Genomic DNA, 22,617 nt, shown 5'->3' with positions numbered 1-22,617 from the left:
GGCAGTAGCCAATATATGCACAGTAAGATCCCACAAACAGTAGTACCGCAATGATCAGATAATCTATTGTCCTGTCTATTGAGGGATGAATATTGGCCAGGAGGCTGGGGAGAATTCTTCTGCTTGAGTTAAAAATTATGTCTGGGGATCTTCTCTGTCCCCCCCTTGCCGGGGGTGGGGGGGGGGGGGGGGGGCGCCAGGGTTGAACATGGGCACCTCCAGCAGCAGAGAGCTGGAATTGATGCTGTGCTGACGCCACTGAAAGTGGACCAGAATCTACAGCCTGCTGCCTCAGAGGAACAGTTAGTGTTTGTGGCTGGGTAAATCCAGCACATACAGCAATGGGTGTCCCAGAATCTCTTTACCCTGAAAGAATGTGAAAGTGGCTGCTGTCATAGGGAGTGACTGAAGCAGAGAGCAGAATATATCTGAGGAGGGCGTCAGAGGGGCACAGTGATTAGCACTGCTGCCTCACAGCGCCAGGGACCCGGGTTCGATTCCCGTCTTGGGTCACTGTCTGTGCGGAGTCTGCATGTTCTCCCCGTGTCTGCGTGGGTTTCTTCCGGGTGCTTCGGTTTCCTCCCACAGTCTGAAAGACGTGCTGGTTAGGTGCATTGGCCATGCTAAATTCTCCCTCGGTGTACCCGAACAGGCGCTGGAGTGTGGCCACTGGGGGATTTTTACAGTAATTTCATCTCAGTGTTAATTTAAACCTATTTGTGATTAATAAATAAATATAGGAGGAGGAAGGGAAGGAGGGTGGGAGGAGACCACTAAGTGGGTGTGTGCGCACCCAATTTATATTGGGGTGGGGGGGGGGGGGCGGGTGGAATGCAGAACCAGGCGTGGATTTCTCTGGATTGGGTCTGGAAATGGTTAAACCTGCTTCTGCGCAGCAAGCAGCCCAAGCAAGGAATTGTGCAAGTCAATGGCTCTGAAAGTGGTTTCCTCTGTGTGGAAGTTGCTCTTTTATTTTTGAAAGGTCGCTGTTATTTATTATTCATCAGCGCAAGAAGCAAATCCCTGTATCTCTGTGTAACACACTGCTGAGATTCAGTCTGGCTGGAGCAGGCGCTGGCTGAGATTGGGGGGGGGGAAACTTGCCCCTGGTTCTGTTCTGTTCTATTCCGGGCTCAGCCATGGCAACTGCTGCCTCCCAGCAATGGTTAGACGAGGAGTTAACCTGCTCCATCTGCCTGCAGATCTACAGCGAGCCAGTCACCCTGGCCTGCAAGCACAGCTTCTGCCGCCCCTGTATAGAGGAGTGCTGGCCGGAGTGGAGCTCTGACCCTGCCAGTTGCCCCGAGTGTGGGGCAGGGGAGGGGGTCCAGCCCCCTGGGCAGAGGAGCTTCCGAGTGGGCAAGGGGCGCGGCGGCTACCTGTCCCTGGAGAGAGCTCAGGCTGGAGTCCTGTGCAGTTACTGCATCCGCATACAGCAGGCAGCCGTCAAAACCTGCCTGAAATGCGAAGCCTCCATGTGTCCCCTCCACCTAAGGCTGCACACTGGCAATGGGGTTTTCAAAAACCACCCCCTGGTGGACACATCCACTGACATGTCCGTGTGGAAATGCTCAGAGCATGAGAGACTGCTGGACCTTTACTGTAAGGATGACAAAGTGTGTGTGTGCACTCTCTGTACCCTCATCGGCAAACACAAGGACCATCGCTGTGGCAGCATCGCTGAAGGGGAGAAGGAGCTGAGGGTAAGTGTGTCTCACTAACCTGCCCCCCTACACTGCTGTCCAGGGGGCTCACACTAACGTGCCTCCATGTCTGCTGTTTTGTGTTAGGATAATTTACAACATCAACTCAAGACCATCCAGCACAATGTTGCCTCCATTCAGGCTTCTCTCCGTGACCTTCACACTCAGAAGATCAACACTCAGGTGAGTTTGGATTCTGCAGTTAACCCCTTCGTTGTCACTCGCCTCAGCTCGGGTAATTCCAGTTTATTGACTCTGAAATAATCTCCATACCTCTTCCCACTTTCTTAACCGCACCCCCCCCCCCCCTTCCCCCACCCCACCTCCCTGCCATATCATCTCTAACAATTGTGATGATGTCACTCATTTTGTCTCTGGAGACCTTCTGTTTCGCCCTCTTGCCCAAGGCCAAATCTGGAATCCTAGAACCCCTACAGCACAGGTGAGCCCATTCGGCCCATCGAGTCTGCACCAACTCTCTGACAGAGTATCTTACCCAGGCCCTACCCCCCACCCTATCCCCGTAACCCCACACATTTCCCAATCTAACCTACACATCTTGGGACACAATTTAGCACAGCCAATCCACCTAAGTAAGCAAAACATTCCTGAAGATCCGACATCTGAAGGATCTGGAAAGTCAGTCAACCAAATATTAAGAAGATTAAAACCCTTGACACAAGCTCCGGTCGCTTTACCACTGACTGTAGCCCCCCCTTCCAGTCTGGAACTGAACCAAATCATTCTCCACATTGGCTTGCATTCCAACCCAAAGTGAGATTCCTGTTCCATATCCTCTCCATCACAAAGACTGCCCAGTTCCACCTCCATAACATCGGTCACCTTCACATTCACCCCCTGCCCCCCACGCCCCCCCCATCTGATATCCAAACCTTTAACCTTTCCTCTTTAGATTATTCCTCTCCTCCTCCACAACCTCCTCCGCCAATCCTGTCTTATACCGAGTCCCACTCACCTCGTTTGACTGACCTCAACGTTTATCAGTGCATAAGGTTTTAAAATCTCCTCTTTGTGTTTAAATCTTGAAAAGGGCCTGCACTCCTCACTTTCTCCTATCCCCATCACTCACCCTAAACTCTCCATTCCTCTGACCTCTGTACATACTCGCGACCCTTCACCTCACAATCCACAGCATGCATCCCGACATCCAGTGTCACGCTTTGGTGAAATTCCCTCTCTCGCTCCCTGACAATCGACCTCCTTTGCGACTCTCCTCTTTTGCCCTGGATTTTGCTTCCCCTTCCTTACCTCTCCAGCTTTGTTTACTTTTCCTTCCGTCCCTGTGAAGTGTGCTCTGGACGTTATGGCTGTGTCAAAGACACAGAACGGATGCTGTTGTCATTGATACCATTGCAACCAAAGTTACATTTCTGATTTGTCATACTCTAACAAATTGTACTTGATAATTCGCCCTGAGAACTGGTGCATTAACTCAAACAATGACTGTTTTATTTTGGGGCAGAAAATGCTGGAAAATCTCAGCAGGTCCGACAGTGTCTGTGGAGAGAGAGAATAGAGTAAGAAGTCTCACAACACCAGGTTAAAGTCCAACAAGCTAGTGCTGCCAAATAAACCTGTTGGACTTTAACCTGGTGTTGTGAGATTTCTTAATATGCCTACCCCAGTCCAACGCCGGCATCTCCACATCAGAGAGAGAATAGAATCATAGAATCCCTGCAGTGCAAAAGGAGGTCATTTGGCCCATCGAGTCTGCACCGACCACAATCCCACCCAGGCCCTATCCCATAACCCCACTTATTTACCCTACTAATCCCCCTGACACTTAGGGTCAATTTAGCACAGCCAATCAACCTAACCCGCACATTTTTGGAGTGTGGGAGGAAACCGGAGTACCCAGAGGAAACCCACACAGACATGGGGAGAATGTGCAAACTCCACACAGACAGCAACCCAAGCCAGGAATCGAACCCGGGTCCCTGGAGCTGTGAGGTAGCAGTGCTAACCACTGTGCCACCGTGCTACCCTTGGTTTCGAGTCTGGATGACAGTGGGTTGTGCTCTGACGAAGGGTCATCCAGACTCGAAACGTTAGCTCTATTCTCTCTCCACAGATGTCAGACCTGCTGAGCTTTTCCAGCATTTTCTGTTTTTGTTTCAGATTCCAGCATCTGCAGTATTTGCTTCTATTTTGTTTTAGATTGGTTTTGATTGTGATGCCCATTATAGTCAAATAGCCCATCAACAGTTGCACATGAAGAATAGCTATCTGAGCATGGCAATGGGGTACGCAAGCATGTTGCTACCTGTGAAAGAGGAAAGGATCAATCCCATTATATACACTTCATTCTTTCAATAGCCCGGTGATCTCAATTTTAGTTTGATAGTTAGAGTGGTGTGTAATGTGACATGTACGAGACATAATTAATTACTGAATAACCAGAGCTAACCCATCTCTTAAGAGTCTGATAACAGAGACGAAGAGGGAAGTGAAGGAGAAGTATGATGCATTGAGGAAGCATATTGAGAATGAAGAGCGAGATGTTTTCCTATGTCTGGATAAGGAGCAGAGTCGCGTGACAATAGCAATTGACACCCACGTCCGGAAACTGGAAAAGGAAATTAAATTCTTTGAGATGTGTCTGGTCAATCTCACTGACCTTTCACAGAAGAAAGAGAAGCTTGCATTTATACAGGTAACGTGTGATGTGTAATGTGCAATTCATTATAGGTGATGTGTGATTTACGCAGGTAAATCATAGAATCCCTACAGTGCAGAAAGAGGCCATTTGGCCCATCAAGTCTACACTGATCACAATCCCTCCCAAACCCTATCCCCATAACCCCATCTAATTACCCTGCTAACCCTCTGAAACTAGGGGCAATTTAGCATGGCCAATCAACTTAACCTGCATATCTTTGGAGTGTGGGAGAAAACCCACGCAGACATAGGGAGAATGAGCAAACTCCACACAGACAATGATCCAAGCCGGGAATCGAACCCGGGCCCCTGGCGCTGTGAGGCAGCAGTGCTAACCACTGTGCCACCGTGCCGCCATAGTGTGATTTTTACAGATAAAGTGATTTACACAGGTAATGTGTGATTTATATAGGTAATATTATGTTATTTGTGCGATGTGCGGTTTAAACAGCTCATATAATTAATATTTACATTATAAAAGATACACGATCAGCTTTAATCCTGTTCAAGTAGTCACTTGTGTTTTGAATTTGCACAGGACAAGTTGTTAATATATTCCTAGCTGTGCTGTGTTCACACTGTAACAGGCTAAGTCTAAGTGAAGATGGTGTGTCAGAAATGTGCTCTGAAGACCAGCAGGCACAGTGAGAGCTGCCCACAGCCATTGCCGCAGGCTGTTATGGTGCCACTGTTCTCAGTGTTAATGTGTTGCCAGTCTCATATTGCTGATCTCTGCAGCATCAGCAAGTTTGCCATCCACAAATGTGGAAGGAGTTCACAGATGAATTGCCTTAGGCCAAAAATTCCACCACCTTCACCTCTCATCAGCAAGGGTATGGTAGATCATTTGCTTGGTCTCCAAGAGTCTTTTGGTCCTCTGTACACATTACAATGCCCTTTATGGACCAGGTAGGCCTCAGAGTATCAATATGTCACTGATATGCAAGCAGCAGCCTGTAATGATGCAGATAGATACTTGCTTTCCAAACAGCTACAAAGCCTGTTTTAAGGCAAGCATCATTTGCGTTTTATTTGAAGGGAGTAATAACTCCTGTGAAATTAAAGCTTAACCCATGGGCAGAAATGAAGATTGAACAGAAATGAAAATCTAGAAAGACAAATGCTAGAATAATTATCAAATTTGCACTGATCAGGTGGTTTGGATGTCATGGGATGGAAGTGGTTTATTTTATTCATTCATGGGATATGGGCATCATTGGCAAGGCTAACACTATGACCCATCACTAATTGCCCTTGAAAAGGTGATGATGAGCTTCCTTCTTGGAGTGCAGTGCTATTAGGGAGTTCCGGCATTTTGACCCAATGACAGTAAAGGAAAGTTGATATATTTCCAAGTCAGGATGGTGAGTGGCTTGGAGGGGATCTTGGAATTGGTGGTGCTCCCAATGGGAGTATTCCATCACAATCCTGTCTTTGCATTGTAGATGTTGGACAGGCTTTGGGGAATCAGGAGGTGAGTTACTTGCCACAGAATTCCCAGCCTTGGGCCTACTCTTGTAACCACAGTATTTATATGGTTGGCCGAGTTCAGTTTCTGATCGATGGTAACCCCCAGGATGTTGATAGTGGGGGATTCAGCAACAGTAATGCCATTGAATGTTATAGGACAATAGTTAGATTCTCTCTCGTTGGTGATGTTTATTGCCTGGCATTTGTGTGGTGCGATGGTTCAAGGTGAAGGGGGGGAGGTTTAACACAGATATCAGAAGGACATATTTTACACAGAGGGTGGTGGGGGCCTGAAATGCGCTGCCAGGCAAGGTGGTGGAGGCGGACACACTGGGAACGTTTAAGACTTATCTAGATAGCCACATGAACGGAGTGGGAAAGGAGGGATACAAAAGAATGGTCTAGTTTGGACCAGGGAGCGGCACGGGCTTGGAGGGCCGAAGGGCCTGTTCCTGTGCTGTATTGTTCTTTCTTCTTTGAATCTTACCTGCCACTTGTCAGCCCAAGCCTGGATATTGCTCAGATTTTGCTGCATTTGAACATGGACTACTTCAGTATCTGAGGAGTCGCGAATGGTGCTGAACATTGTGCAAACATCAGCCAACATTCCCGCTTCTGACCTTATGATGGAGGGAAGGTCATTGGTGAAGCAGCTGAAGATGGTTGGTCCTAGGGCACTAACCTGAGGGACTCTTGCAGTGATGTTCCCTTGTGGTCTGCATCAACCACAATGTTTTTTTTTGTCAGTTGTGACTCCAGTAAGTACGTGCCTCCTGGCAACACCATTGATGACCCCTTCCATCACTTTACTGATGATCACGAGAAGACTGATGGGGCTGAAATAGGCTGGGTTGGATTTGATTTAGATATAGGACATACCGAGACAATCTTCCTCATTTCTGGGGACATGCTAGTTTGTACTGATAGGGTATGGCTAGTCCTGGAGTGCCAGTAGAGATGTAATGTTAAGGCCCATTGTCTTTGGCCTAACTCCCCAGATGTTAGTAAGGAGGATTTTGCAGGATTGTCTGGGCAGAATATTTCATTATTTGCTCCTTGGCTGACGCCAAGTGCTCTGTCTGGTTTTATTCTGAGATTTTTTTCTGTAGCTGTTTGATACAACTGAGTGGCTTGCCAGGCCATTTCAGACGGAAGGTAAGAGTCAGCCACATGTGGGTCTGGAGTGACATGTAGGCCCAACCGGGGAAGATGGCGGATTTCCTTCCTCGAAGGACTTCAGTGAAGTAGATGGATTTTCACAACAACAGTAGTTACACCATTACTAAGATCAATTTTTTTATTGTCAGTTTATGGAATGAATTGTACTTAAATCCAGCCTTTTCCCCCAGCTACAGTCGTCAGCTTTGAACTCTTGTCCCTATACCATTAGTCATGCCTTCTGGATTACTAGCCCAGTAACAATACCATTGTGCTACTTTTCTCTCAAATGTAATGGGGACAAGGCACTATATATGGAACTCATGTCTATAACCCCTGGCTCAAGGTTGTCATTAACCAATCTCCAGATAGTCCTAAGGTCCCAGCTTCTATAGCAGCAGTGCAAGTATCTCTGAGGGACGGAGCTGCATGGTGGCACAGTGGTTAACACTGCTGCCTCTCAACGCCAGGGACCCGGTTTAGTTCCAGCCTTGGTTGACACTGGAGTTTGCACATTCTCCGCGTGTCTGTGGGTTTCCTCTGGGTGCTCTGGTTTCCTCCCACACTCCAAAGATGTGCAGGTCAGGTGGATTGGCCATGCTAAATTGCCCCTTTAGTGTCCCAAGAGGTGTAGGTTAGGAAGACTGTAGGTGGGGTTACAGGGATAAAATGGGGGAAAGGGTCTGGATAAGATATTCTGTTGGAGAGTCGGTACAGACTCAATGGGTCAAATGGCCTGCTTCTGCACCATAGGGATTCTATGATGACCTGGGTTCAATTCCAGTCTTGGGTGACTGTCTGTGTGGAGTTTACATGTTCTCCCCGTGTCTGTGTGGGTTTCCTCCCACAGTCCAAGATGTGCAGGTTAGGTGGATTGGCCATGCTAAATTGCCTGTTAGTGTCCCAAGAGGTGTAAATTAGATGGATTAGCCATGATAAATGTGTGGGGTTACAGGGATAGGGCCTGGGTCAGATATGCTGTCAGAGAGATGGTGCAGTCTCGATGGGCCAAATGACCTCCTTCTGCACTGCAGGGATTCTATGATGCTATAATTCTGTGTCTATGACTGATGCCGGGACAGGCTCCAGATGCCACTGAGTGTCCACACTCTCCATGGTGACTCTGGCTGTGAGGTTTAATTACATCACACAATATGCAAAGTCCACTCTGGTCAGTATCCCACCCTGTCCATTCTGCTGTACTAGAGGAGGACACATCACCAGGGCTGCATTTCAACCTTGCAGCTATTCAGACTCACTTGTTTGCCATGATGTCCCAGTGATTTATCTGAAGGATTGTTCACAGGGGTGTCTGTGAGATTAACCTTTTATCTCCGGGAGACAATCCTGAGGGTTAGCCACCCGGGCAGTGTGGACGACCGCTCATCCTTTACTCAGTAAATCTGGGTTGTGGATCGCTTTTCCATCTTCCCAAGAGCTAGCAGTGTGTTTGCACGGACGCAGCTGATACATGGGGTTAATTCAGCTCCGACAGCTGTCGCTGACTGTGAGCCGCTCCTTGGGGGATCAGAGTGCCTCAGAACTGAGGCAGGACCCCTGCTGGATAAGTGCCTGTTTCTGATCAGTGAACACCTCTCACTGCTTTCTATCAGCACGCAGTGAGTCAACCCTGTGCTAGCTGCTTAACCTGGCTGTTTACATCCTTCGTGATGCAGCTTGGCTGCTGCGCTGATTATGAAAGTCAGGCGAGAGCTGCAGAGTTGCTTGCTGATTATTCTGCATTCCTGGCTGGAAGAAAGGATCATGAGAGAACGACATTTCAAACCTCAGCAGCCCACAAATGTCCTCAGCAAAGGCACTCCGTGATGTCCCGCAGATCCAGTGTGCTTCATGTGGCTGTCACTTAGTCGGGAGACATTACCGGGATGACTGCCCGGCCCCACAAGCCCAACACAGAAACCACGCCCACAGGGCAATTGGGACAGAGACCAGGCCACACCCTGGAGTCCAGACTTCCTGATCCAGTCACGGCTTCCTGCTGAGAAAATGGCAGCAACTTTGTGGTATCAGCCTCACAGCGCCAGGGACCTGAGTTCGATTCCCGGCTTGGGGTCACTGTCTGTGTGGAGTTTGCATTTTCTCCCCGTGTCTGCGTGGGTTTCCTCCGGATGCTCCAGTTTCCTCCCACAGTCCAAAGATGTGCGGGTTAGGTGGATTGGCCATGCTAAATTGTCCCTTAGTGTCAGGGAGACTAGCTAGGGTAAATGCATGGGATTATGGGGATAGGGCTTGGATGGGATTGTGGTCAGTGCGGACTCGATGGGCTCTAGGATTCTATGATTCTAGCTTCCCCGCTGCTGTCAATCCTTTCTCCAAGGTTTAGGGTGTTTGTACTGTTGAGATCCTTCCCCTTATCACAGTGCATTGTTGAAAGAAAGACTTGCATTTCTATAACGCCTTTCACAACCTCCCAGTGTCCCACAGAGTTTTATAGCAAATTGAAACGTAATCATTGTTATAATGAAGGAATCTCAATTACCAATTTCTGCCCAGAAAGGACACACAGCAGCAGATGACCAGATCATCTGCTCTACGTAATGTTCGTCAAGGGATAAATATTGACTTGAAATGGCGGCACAGTGGTTAGCACTGCTGCCTCACAGTGCCAGGGTTCAATTCCTGGCTCGGGTCACTTTTTGTGTGGAGTTTGCACGTTCTCCCCGTGTCTGCGTGGGTTTCTTCCTGGTGCTCTGGTTTCCTTCCACAGTCCAAAGATGTGCAGTTAGGTGGATTGGCCAGGCTCAATTGCCCCTTAGTGTCAGGGGGACTAGCTAGGGTAAGTGCATGGGATTGTGGGGATGGGGCCTGGGTGGGATTGTGGTCGGTGCAGACTTGATGGGCCAAATGGCCTCCTTCTACAGGATTCTATGATTCTAATTTACACAGAATCTGCTGCATACAAACAGGCCATTCAGCCCTGCTGGCCTATCCCAAAGTTTTTACATCAATGGTCATGGAACCTGAACCTACGACCTTTTGACTCAGGGTGGAGAATACTGAAGTATAGGTACAGCAACATTGCTGATTTACCAGATGCTGCACTGGGGCACCGCCCCCTCTCCGGGGATTAAAGAGCTGCGGAGCAACATGGACTCATTTTGTATGATTGTTGCTCTATTGGACGGCCAGTAGTTCTTTTGGGACAGGATTGAGGTGCGGGAGGGCATAGAGACAGGCGGGTTGGTGTGGTGGCAGGGGTACAATAAGCTGGATGGCTAGCCTACTGTTTTCCCACCCACCCTTGATTAATACAGTGGATGGGTAAGGAAACTGCCAACTCACAGCACCGCACCCCCCCCCCCCCCCCAACCTTAAGTGAATTGAGGCCCTTTAATGTCCCCTTAATTGGCCAGTCAAAGCCTCCACCACCATATTGGTTGGCGATGGAAGGTGGAGGAGAGTGGACACACTGCTTTTTCTGGTGAGAAGGCAGGAAGGAAAGCCTGATACCTCCTTTGGAAGGTGACACGTCTGCATCAGGGCAGACAAGATCATACAACCACACATCCCACACCTCACCACACTGTGTCTTCCCCTGCATTCGAAACCCAGCCCTCTTCCATAAGATCCCCCAAAAACTCCTCACTGAAGACCCTGACTTTCCTTTGTCTGGTATCCATGATACTTCTTCCTGAGGCCTACCTTGTTGACCCAATAATGCCCACTAGTGGTGCTGCAATAAGATTGGCCAGCAGCTCATGAGGGGGCAAGTCTTCCTTTCCCTGAGGGGCTGACATCCTCCATTCCCCTCCCTACTGGGTGGGCAGGGGACCAATACCCCCCCCTCCCCCCCACCCTTCTTAAAATCCATCCAATCAGAAAAAGGTCGCTCTTCCAGGCCAGCCAGCAGCTGTAACCAGGTGCAAAGGGCCTCAAAGCCCCTATGGATCACCGCGGCCCTCTTGTCAGGAGGCAGCCTCCAGCCAGTTGCAGAGCTCCCAACTCTGAGCAAGGCCTGTAGGCCAACTTTAGTCTCTGAGCACTGATTCTTGATTGACCTTAATTATCAGGAAGGTGCCACAGTGTGCCAGGACAGCAGCCAGCACTGCAAAACACTGTGCCCACCTGCCTCCGCTCCCAATCTCACTGGTCTCCACAAATCCTGCCCATGAGATAATGCAGACCAGGGGAACAGCAAAGTCATGGGGTAATGAGGATACTTAACAATAGAGAATAATCCACACTCACTTACAATTTCTAGGTTAACATTTTTGAAGTTCCGAATTAATTAAACCTGGATACTAATTAAATCAATTAGAATAATTCACAGTCCCTTGTGGTTTACAGGCTTGATGGTTTGGGAAACTGGGATTATTAATTATGAGAGTTTGACTACACTTGTATTACCTCACTGATTACACTTACTCTGCTGTTACTTTGCCCACTTCAGAAACATAAAATCCAGACCTTCATTTTTAACTGTCCTTGCAGGTGGTGTCAATCTATGAGGCGTATTATAATTGCCAATAATTTAACTAAGCACAGGGGTTAACACTGCCTCACAGCGCCAGGGACCCGGGTTCAATTCCAGCTTTGGGTCACTGTCTGTGTGGGGTTTGCACATTCTCCCCGTGTCTGCGTGGGTTTCCTCCGGGTGCACCGGTTTCCTCCCACAGTCCAAAGATGTCCGGGTTAGGTTAATTGGCCATGCTAAAATTGCCCCTTAGTGTCAGGGGGCTAGCAGCATAAATAAATGGGGTTACAGGGATAGGGCTTGGTTGAATTGTGGTCGGTGCAGACTCGATGGGCCGAATGGCCTCCTTATGCACGTAGCGACTCTGATTCTATGAAAACACACCCCTTTTCCCAATTAAAGCAAGCAGGAAGACGGAGCTTTAAAATATTGCACAGAATCAAGTAGCATGACATGGTGTCATTATAAAAATCACTGGAAAGAACTTCACCCCCACTTGGACTAACATTCACAATCAGTACATGATCAGGAACTTGGCAGAGCGTACAGGTCACCCACTCTTATATGAGCTCTGAGATGCGTAGGTTAGAGGGATTATCGGGTAAATGTGTAGGGATATGGGGGTAGGGTCTGGGTGGGATTGTGGTCGGTGCAGACTCGATGGGCCGAATGGCCTCTTTCTGTACTGTAGGGTTTCTATGATTCTATGAGCGATCCCCATTTTGATTTTGGTGAAATAATCTTTGTGCCACATCAATGCCAAGTATGGCCTTTCCCTTCAGTAACTGCTGCTCTCGGGCACTGCCCGCCTTTGGCAGTGTAACAGCTCTGGAGGATTTCATTCCTCACTCTTCCCCTTCTATCTGAGACAGTGGCCGGATTTTACCGGCACGCCCGCCCCAATTCCGGGGGCAAGCGAGGCTTGGATAACGGCATTCTCTGTGGGCCTCGTTGGCTGGATCGTACAAACCCCAGGCAGTTGTGCTGGTAAAATTCCGCCCGTTGGTTCCATCACGTCTGTTATATCTTTCTATCACATCGGGTAAGTCATCGGTGTCTTCACTTTGCCACTATGTCTTCCTCCTAAATGAGGTAATGTCCCTGGCCTGGTCATCCAGGGGCCTAGGCTCATGCTCTGGGGAAATGGGTTCAAATCCTACTATGGAAGCTGGTGGAATTTAAATTCAATTAATATAATCACTGACATTAAAATTAATCTCATGAAATTAATGAAACTATCACAGGGGGCTTGACAGGGTAGATGCTGACCTAGATTGTTTCCCCTTGTGGGAGAGTCTAGGATCAGAGAGCATGATCTCCGAGTAAGGGGTTGCCCATTCAAGACTGAGATGAAGAGGAATTTCTTCTCTGAGGGGAGTGATTCTGTGGAATTCTTTACTGTAGAGGCTGGGTCGTTAAGTATGTTCAAGGCTGTGATAGACAGATTTTTCATCAGTAAAAGAATCAAGGGTTATGGGAATAAGGCGGGAAAGTGGAGTTGAGGATTATCACATCAGATCAGTCACGATCTCATTGAATGGCGGAGCAGATTTAATGGGCCAAATGGCCTACTTCTGCTGCTACATGATATGGCCTGACCTCCATCCAGTCTGCGGCATTGCTGCTCTTAAGAGTTGTTGCGTAGAGGAGGAGGTTTTAATTTAAACAGCCCTGATTTCTCTCTCCAGCCACAAACAGCGTATTTCCCAATCCCTCACTTTAGGTGTGATCCAATTTAATAATCCCACATCAAATTCAAGATAGGGTAAACTCAAAGGGTTAGTTTACTTGCACATGCTCAAATGCAAGAAGGGGTTGCAAGATAGCCTCTTTTTCACTCGTACTGTAAAAGAAGGGGATAGAGAAAGAAAGATTTACAGGTCAAAGACCACAGAATAGAGAATTATTGTTTCAAGTGAGCCCAGACTCCAGTGTATTCCTTTACTGAGGTCAGCAGGCTGCAAACTGATGCTGAATAATTGACATTTCCAGTCGAGATGACTTCCCCGATGAGAAAGGTGCGATGGCTTAGAGGTTCCAGTCGAAACAGTGTAGATGAGGCCCAGCATTCAAACCTGGGCAGAACCCCTTTTCAGAGGTGCTGCTTGTTCGATGAAGATTGTAAACTGATTTGCAGCACAGAATAACTGGTTCTCCCAGCTCGACATGACTCCCACCTCTCCACTTTGGCTTTTGACAAAGGGTGTATATTCCTTTGTCTGCATTCCTGAGATTATTAATGTTCCAACCATTAAGAATTTGAATCGAAAGTTACCGGATCCTTTGCCCTAGCAGACCAGTGGACTCCAGTGGCCAGGTCTCACTTTTGAAATGTCGATGGCCTTTGTATAATCTCCTTTGAATGTGGTCTCTATGCTGCCCTCATGGTCGTTAGCATCGCTTCAGGAACTAACCGAGGTGCAAGGATCAGTAGAGAAGCAAAGGTAGATTTGTAAGGGGCTATTTAAAAATACTCAGAATGTTTCTTTATAGTAGGAATATTCTAAGGGGCGAACCCACCATCCATGAGTTTCTGAATATAAATAAATCAGTTGTCAAATCACGTGATGCATCATGAAATGTTCATACATGTTTGCGATTATAAAAGGCCAGTTCTGCAGGCTCAGTACGTCCACAGCAGGAATTAACATGTCACAACAGAACTGTAACTCACACTTGGAATAGAATAAGTGCTTCTATTGTAAGAAGACAGGCTCTCGTGGGGGGGATGCAATTCTGACCTACACTTTACATTCTGTCATCAGGAACATTTTTATCATGAATAAAAACTCATCTGCTTGCATGAATTCTTGATGTGTTTGCAAGGATTTCAGCTCCTGATCTTATACCTTGTAAATTTACATATTCAGTCTTATTTTTTACAGGGCTTCAATTCAATGGTAACCAGGTAAGTGGCAGTAACATTAACAGAACTCATTTACATTTATTCAAATCTTATGCAGACGATATCTGACAGTAATGACCTTACTATGTTCATCTTTGATTTGCCTCTGGCACTTGCATAGTCCCAATTCAGAATAATTAAGTCATTATTGGATTTGATTTCTTATTTTCATATATCTGGTGTTAAATACACATCACCACTGAAATTCAGGAGGAAACTCCCCTCCGTGTGATCATCAATTTTCTAATCCTTAACCCCGGTTCTTCATTGACGTTCTGTGGTCTGGATTCGGCCTCGGGCCTAGAGGTCTGACCATGCAGGGCATAGTATTTCAGCCACTATTTGGCCCCCTGAGCCTATGCAGAGTGCACACATTCATTGTAGATCAGATGTCCATCATACTGGTAAAAACAAGAATATCGATGTGCCAACTGTCAAACTCCCACCTGACACGGGCATTCGGACATGAAAATAAGGTCTGGTTGAGGCCTCGTCCACTGCAAGATGTCCTGAGACAGCTGGAATAGTTTTCTTGAATTCTTTAGGCCATTGGATTTTAAATGACACAACTTATAAATTAATATTTAAAATATTGCAATCAAGGTTTACGGGGAAAGGGCAGGAAAGTGCATGTGAGGAATGTCTGATCAGCCGCGATCCTATTGCATGGTGCAGCAGGCTTGAGGGGCCAAATGGCCTCCTCCTGTTCCTATTTCTTATAGTCTTACACATTGTAATAAATCCCTGTATTTAATGGGAATTCCCATACATTATTCAGGTGATTTGCCAATCCTTCAGGATTGGCCTGGAGTCTCCAGGCATTGACAGTCAATCTCCAGTCGCTGTGTGCGACTCTGGAGAAAAGTCAGCCGGAGTTGAAAAATTATTTTATTTTGTCTTTGAACATTTCTCTTTACCAGATATAAAAAACATTGAAAATGGGGAAAGGTTGCTTGGCTGACAGTTATCCGGTTGGGTGATGAGTCTTTGCTTTCCAATTGGTGCAGGAAAGCAGTACGGCACAGGGATGGATGTGTTGGCGATTAACGGCTGGAGCGTGGGGGAGGATTGTGTGATGAAACATCCAGGAATACATTTAATCCCAGTTGGCGACCATATTCAGATCATTTTCTATTCGTGTTTGTTCTGTCTTTCTTCATCGGTCTTGTGGGGATTCCTTACTACTTATCTGTATTGCTGATCCCTTTACTGGCCAACGCTTCAGGAAATTAAGCTATTGGTGTTCAAGACAGGGCGTTCTATATTATCATGCCAAAGAGTGTTACAGTCGCGTAACACATGGGCCTGAATTTTCAGCATGGCGAGGGGCCAGAGCCCCATCATCTGAAGAGTCAGCAGGAAACACATTCCCGCCGACTGCAGCAGCCCCGTGCCATATTACGAGCACTGATTGGCTAAAGGCACGAACTCCATCCCTCACCTGGGAGTCAGTCTTGCATTGGACTGTCAATCGGATTGGCTGGCAGCTCTTCAGTCCCTCCAGACACAGCGCTGCAGTGGCCGGAAGAGACCACTGCAGGGAGCTGTCTGGCGCTAAATCTGGCAGGAGTCCCAGGGTGGGAAGAGTAGGCAACGCCTGGGGGAGTCACAAGCAGGCACGGGGGATCTCGGGGGATAGGCTGCGGGGTGTGGGCGGTCTGGAGTTCACCAGGTCTGAAGGGGAGGGCACCCCAGTCAGAAAAGGGGTTTCTGATGGAGGCATCGGCCCTCCCTATTCAACCCTAGATTTAACTACCTATATTTAGGCATTTCTCCCCTGAGCTGACACGAACCCCCCCCATGACTCAAAATTGAGGGTGAATTTAGGGTAAATATGTGGGGTTACGGGGATAGTGTCTGGGTGGGATTGTGGTCGGTGCAGACTCAATGGGCCAAACGGCCTCCTTCTCCACTGTAGGGATTCTAGGGTGGGGGGAGCTTAATTGGGGCAAGAGCGGATTTCCTGTCTGTGACCCTGCCCCTCCCAGTGTAAAATCACTACCAGGTTGGGATGGGTAGGACCCGGAGGTAATCCACTCCACACAATTTCACACTCCTCCTTTCCCTGCCCCACAAACTCCCAGGGTATGGGGGAGTGTGAAATTCTTGCCTTGATGTGTTTTATGACATCCCCGTGGGTTTCATATCCCTGTAACAGACAGTGTAATGCGCAGAAGATTTCAAGAGTGCTGTTATGAAATATGTTCATAGGGTCTGTGGTTTCCTAGTAACAGAAATAACGTCAGCACTTTGACAATCTGATGCTCCAGCTCATGTCACATGATCTTGTCTATTGCAGCCTACCGCCTACAACCATTAAAGAGAATGATAGTTTAAAATCTACCTCCACTCAGCCCACTCACGCAGTTCAAAGGAAAACAAAGCGATTTTCACACATGGCCCACAATGACCAGGTCTCTGACTCCCCCACACCCAGCGGCACCCTTCTCGCCCCCATCCCCCCACCCCCACCCTAATGCTCTCACGTTGATCCACCCACTAATCCCGTAGTGATTTGGAGATAGGTGACATAAGAACAAAAGAACTGGACCATTCAGCCCCTCTAGCCTGTTCATCATTCAGTCAGATTTTGACCAATCTGTGCACTGAACCGAGCATGTCCATGGGAATGGTTCATATTGGCACAGCACTCCATTGGTCAGCTAGAGGAGGGACAGAAAGTCTCACCTGTGTAAGGTGGGCACGCTCTCCACTCCATCCTAACACCATCATCCACTCCTCTTCCACCATTTCCACACTCTAAAGCCACCATTCTGGAACCGCTTCTTCAGTTATTCCAAATCCCGACATTCCTCCTTGCCTCCTACAAGCTATTTCTGGTGCTCCAAATCCTAGGACCATCATCTATCAACCACACTTCACCAACGTGCCACATCACCAGTACTGTCACACACTCCAACCATCCTGCTGCCTGGAATCTCTTCACCATCTTATCATGGAATCCCTACAGTGCAGAAGGAGGCCATTCGGCCCATCGAGTCTGCACCGACAATCTGACAGAGTATCTGACCCAGGCCCTCCCACACCCCCCAACTCCATGCCCGTAACTCCACATATTTACCCCACGAATCCCCCTAACCTACACATTTTGACAAACTAAGGGGCAATTTAGCATGACCAATCCACCGAACCTGCTCAACTTTGGAGTGTGGGAGAAAACCAGAGCACCCAGTGGAAACCCACGCAGACAGGGAGAATGTGCAAATTCCACACAGACAATGACCCGAGGCCGGAATTGAACCCGGGTCCCAGGCGCTGTGAGACAGCAGTGCTAACCACTGTGCCACCCATCACCCCGATACTCAAATTTCAATTTATCATCCTTATGTTCAGATTCCTCACCCCCATCCCTCCCTGTTTCTGTAAGCTCCATCAGCCCTAAAAACCTACGGCCACTCGGCACTCCTCCAATTCTACCGCGTCCTCAATTTCCTTCACCTCATTATTGGCGACCTTATCTTCAGCTGCCTTCCCAACCCAAGTGTGGGAATTCCCCCTCCAATCCTCTCTGCTCCTTTAAGAAGCTCGTTAAAACCTACATCTTTGACCAAGCATTTGGTCACCTCTCCTGACATCTCCTCATACCCAATGACGTTCCCATGAAGCTCTCTGGGACATTTGTGACTCCATTGAAGCCACTATATAAATGCCAGTTGTGTAATGAAAAGAGGGCAAACAATACTTGATAATCCAGGTTTCACCTTTACCCTCTCGCCAGTAACCATTTCACCAACATAAGGTAGACACAACATAAAATTATCATGACCAGAGTGAGCTGCTGAACTTGGTTTGTCTGTCTAAGGGGTTAAAGGGCATTTTTCTCTACATTTACCCTCCAAGTTGGTCCAGTTTTTTAATCTGGTTCCTCGTCTCTCCTGGGAGATTATATATTGTAATGTACGAGATATCACAGCTGTGGGATAGATCTCTTGGTCCAGTGGGTTCTTTCTTGTTGGTCATTACTCGTTTGAATAACTTGTGTTAATGTTTCAGGATAAAGAATGCATCGGAGCCATTAACATCCCCTCATCCTGGGCCTTGCCTGGATAAAATTAAACTGGATCGGATAAAGAATCACACACAGAAAAACTTTGAGCTGGTTTCCCAGGTGAAGAGGGACAGAGACAGGCTGATCTCTCTGTGTAAGTAAGACAAAATGAGTGATCATGAGATGCACTGTTTTTCTAATAACAGAATCTTACAGTACTGAAGGAGGCCATTCAGCCCATCATGTCCATGCTAGCTCTTTGAAAGTGTCATCCACTTAGTCTCATTCACCATAGCCTGGCAAATGTTTCCTTTTCAAGTCAATATCCAATTCCTTTTTGAAACTATTAATTTTATTGTTTATCACGGCCATGCCATCTGCTAACTATGTATTTATGCTGCCTTTACCCAAGTCCAGTGGTTAGCACTGTTGCCTCACAGCGCCAGGGAACCGGGTTCGATTCCGGCCTCGGGTGACTGTGTGGAGTTTGTTTGTTCTTCCCGCATCTGCGTGGGTTTCCTCCGAGTGCTCCTGTTTCCTCCCACAGTTCAAAAGGTGTGCAGGTTAGGCGGATTGGCCATGGTAAATTGCCTCTTAGTTTACCAGAGTGAGTATGTGCCACTCAAACTGTTGTGTAAGCCCCTGGCGACAGACTAGCAACCTGTTTCAGAAATAATTAGCTACGGAGACAAATGAAACCTAAGCTCTGTCAGGATGCAGAAAGATAGAGAGAGAGAGAGAGATACCCAAGTCCAGGTCATTAATATATCAAAATGAGCAGTGATGCTAATATTGATATGTTTGGGTCATAATATAGAGTCATAAGGGCACAGGAAGAGGACATGTAACCCACCAGACTCTAGGGTCCAAATCATTCACATGCTTTTGAAATAACTGAGGCTAAAGATGGAAATTACCCAGAAGACAAGACCAACTGGTACTAAAAACAACCACCAAAGCCAACGCAATGTTGAACTGCACAAACATTTTAGGAACATTTGCAGTACTCCAAGGATTGGGCAGAAGAGTGGAAATAATCAGCTAGCATTTCCAAAGAGTAAGGCTGGCCCACAATGTCCTCCTTTTGTCCTGTAGGATTCTCAGTTATAATCAAAACCCACAGTGCTCTGGTGGGACCACAGGTTGGGAACTGTGCCCACTGTGTGTCACTAAGACATGGAAGAGATTGAATCGTTGGAGGTAACACAGAGTAGGGGGAGGAGACTGATCCCGAATGTTGGGTGATGGAAAGATCGGTGAGACTTTTGTTGCACGGTGGCACAGTGGTTAGCACTGCTGTCTCACAGCGCCAGGGACCTGGGTTCGATTCTCGGCTTGGGTCACTGTCTATATAGAGTTTGCACGTTCTCCCCGTGTCTGAGTGGGTTTCCTCCGGGTGCTCTGTTTCCTCCCACAGTCCGAAAGACGTGCTGGTTGGGTGCATTGGCCATGCTAAATTCTCCCTCAGTGTCCCCGAACAGGCGCCAGAGTGTAGGGACTAGGGGATTTCAACAATAACTTCATTGCAGTGTTAATGTAAGCCTAGTTGTGGCACTAATAAATAAACTTAAACTTGTGAACCTGGAAAAAGCATAAAAGTGAATCCAGAGAATTATTTTAAGTAGAATGACAAGAGTAAAGAAAGAAGGATACATGAACGTAACATAGCAACAGGATCAGTAAGCTCCATGTAGGAATGGTCTCTTGAGTTAAAGTGGAAGCTACACACAAAATGGTGACATCTGGATCAGCACATTCCCCTTTTTAAAATCAATGAATTTGTGGAGTCAAACAGTCCTCTCTGATTATTCATTTCCTTCAGTGAATTATATTGGATGGCGTTCCTAAAATACACACAATTATAAACTCTGTGGGCTGATGACAGCTGGTACGGAAAAATAATGAATTCCCTATGAAGGAGACAATGGAAAAATATCCAGAAGCCAAAAATACAAAAAGGAATAGTCAGCCTGGATTTCAAAAGCGGCAACAGGATCTGGAAATACAAACATTCAGTATAAGTAACACAGGTTTATCAGGATATCACAAAAACTAGAGTTCATTTCCAGAGAGATAGAGAAAAGTAAAGAGTTATATTAAAAACTACATTGAACCTTGATTCAGCCACAGTTAGAGCAGTGTGTGAGAGCCTGGTCTCTGTGGAACTCCCTCCCTAACAGCACTGTGGGTGTATAGGGCGGTACAGTGGCACAGTGGTTAGCACTGCTGCCTCACAGTTCCAACGATTCCGGGTTCGGGTCACTGTGTGGAGTTTGCATGTTCTCCCTGTGTCTGTGTGGGTTTCCTCCCACAGTCCAAAGATGTGCAGGTTAGGTGGATTGGCCGTGTTAAATTGCTGGTTAGTGTCCAAAGATTTGTAGATTGGGTGGATTAGCCATGGTAAATGCATAGGCAGGAATTGGCTTGGGTGGGATGCTTTGTCGGAGAGTCGATGCAAACAGGATGGGCCGAATGGCCTCCTTTTGCACTACAGGGATTCTATGGATTGTATGGTACCTATGGGAAGAAGGTAGGATTAGGCTATTGAGTTGGACGATCAGCCGTGATCGTGATGAATGGTGGAGCAGGCTCGAAGGGCTGAATGGCCTCCTCCTACTCCTATCTTTTATGTTTCTATGTTACACCGCAGTGGTTCAAGAAGACAGCTCACCACCACCTTCTAGAGGGCAAGTAGGGGTGGTCAATAAATCCTGGCCCAGCCAGCGGCGCCCACATCCTCTGAACAAATAAGTTTTTTAACAAGGGCGAAACTGGAGAGGGTACAAAAACGATTTACCAGGATGTGCGAGGTTACATCTCGCAGAAAAGGTTTGGCATTCCTCTTGAGCAATGAGGGGTGAGTTAATAGAGCCCTTTGAACAACAAATGTTTTGAGACAGAGAGAATAGATCCTGCAGTGGGAAAGAGGCTAAATAGAGGCTAAGTGCCCAAGAAATCCAATTGCGGATTCAGGAGAAGCTCCTTTATCCAAAGTGTGGTGAGAATGTGGGACACGATACCCTAAGGTGAGGAATAGAGATGATTTAAGGAGAGGTTTGTTGAGCTTATTATGCTGATAGATTGAGATGAGGAAGGGAGAGAAGAGGCTCAAGGAGAAATATCAATGCCAGCATAGACTGCACAGGCCGAATGGCTTGTTTCTGTGCTGTCCATCTTGTGTGACGTTATAATCTCATCTCATCTCCCACTTTACCTTTGCACTTCTTGGTCTAAATTAATTTAATGAGATAAATATGATTCAATTATCCAACCCCAGTGCAAGGTTAGTTTGATTGGATATGTGCACAGACTGTCTCCCAGGGCCAAAGCAGCAGAGGTCAGTGACACATTTGCTTATATTCACAGACGGACAGAGGCTGACCCCGGATCTGGACACGGCTCACGCCCAGTTCATTCTGTCTGACAATAACCGCTCTCTGACTCTGTCACCCAAGAGGCTGTCTTTACCCAAGAACGCGGAGCGCTTTGACTGCTGCCAGCAGCTGCTGTGTGCCGAGGGAGTGAAGTCCGGCCGCTCCTACTGGGAGGTGGAAGTGGTGGGAGACAGCGGTGTGTGGAAAGTCGGGCTTTGTTACCGGAGCATCAGCCGCAGGGGCAAGGGGACCGAGTGCTTACTGGGGAGGAACCCCAAGTCGTGGTGTCTCTACTCGTTGGTGGGCTCTGTCCTGGCCCTTCACGATGACAATGACACCAAGCTGACGGTGGGCAATATTTCCAGGGTGGGGGTGTACGTGGATTTTGAGGCTGGAACAATCTTGTTTTACAGTGTGTGCAACAGGAAGCTCACCCTGGTACACACTTTCCAGGAGCAAACGTTCACTGAGGCGCTCTATCCTGCCCTGCAGATTGGTGACTTTACCACATCACTGAACCTATGTGCACTCAAATAATAAGACCATAAGATATAGGAGCAGAATTAGGCCATTCGGCCCATCGAGTCTGCTCTGCCATTCAATCATGGCTGACAAGTTTCTCAATCCCGCCTTTTCCCTGTAATCTTTGATCTCCTTACCAATCAAGAACCTATCTATCTCTGTCCTAAATACACTCAATGACCCGGCCTCCACAGCCTTGTGTGGCAATGAATTCCATAGATTCGCCATCCTCTGGCTGAAGAAATTCCTTCTCATCTCAGTTCTAAAGGGTCGTCCTTTTCTTTATAAGTTCCAATCGTAGAACATTACAGCACAGAAAGAGACCATTCAGCCAGTCATAGCTATGCCCAATAATTCCACCC

At 47.4% G+C, this 22,617-nt stretch overlaps 1 protein-coding gene across 1 annotated transcript; it reads left to right on the top strand.

Annotated features, from left to right (window-relative positions):
• Positions 1 to 1,139: 1,139 nt before the first annotated feature.
• LOC144479717 (E3 ubiquitin/ISG15 ligase TRIM25-like) lies at positions 1,140 to 22,270 on the top strand. The gene is made up of 7 exons (XM_078198747.1): positions 1,140 to 1,703; positions 1,791 to 1,886; positions 4,144 to 4,377; positions 5,098 to 5,291; positions 8,687 to 8,833; positions 18,365 to 18,513; positions 21,726 to 22,270. Exons 1-7 carry the CDS (start codon positions 1,140 to 1,142, stop codon positions 22,268 to 22,270), a joined length of 1,929 nt encoding a protein of 642 aa, XP_078054873.1.
• Positions 22,271 to 22,617: the final 347 nt, after the last annotated feature.

This window comes from Mustelus asterias, chromosome 26 (assembly GCF_964213995.1).
Source record: "Mustelus asterias chromosome 26, sMusAst1.hap1.1, whole genome shotgun sequence".
Classification (NCBI taxonomy): Eukaryota; Metazoa; Chordata; class Chondrichthyes; order Carcharhiniformes; family Triakidae; genus Mustelus; species Mustelus asterias.
Note: the sequence above shows the minus strand (reverse complement) of the source record. Positions and strands in the feature narration are given on the sequence as shown.

Bases quoted from the DNA above. Each gene is read 5' to 3' on its own strand.
- LOC144479717 (XM_078198747.1), top strand. From the start codon at position 1,140: ATGGCAACTGCTGCCTCCCAGCAATGGTTAGACGAGGAGTTAACCTGC. The intron at 4,378-5,097 runs GTAACGTGTGAT...ATGTGTTGCCAG, and splicing joins AGAAGCTTGCATTTATACAG to TCTCATATTGCTGATCTCTG. The intron at 5,292-8,686 runs GTAGGCCTCAGA...TTCGTGATGCAG, and splicing joins CAATGCCCTTTATGGACCAG to CTTGGCTGCTGCGCTGATTA.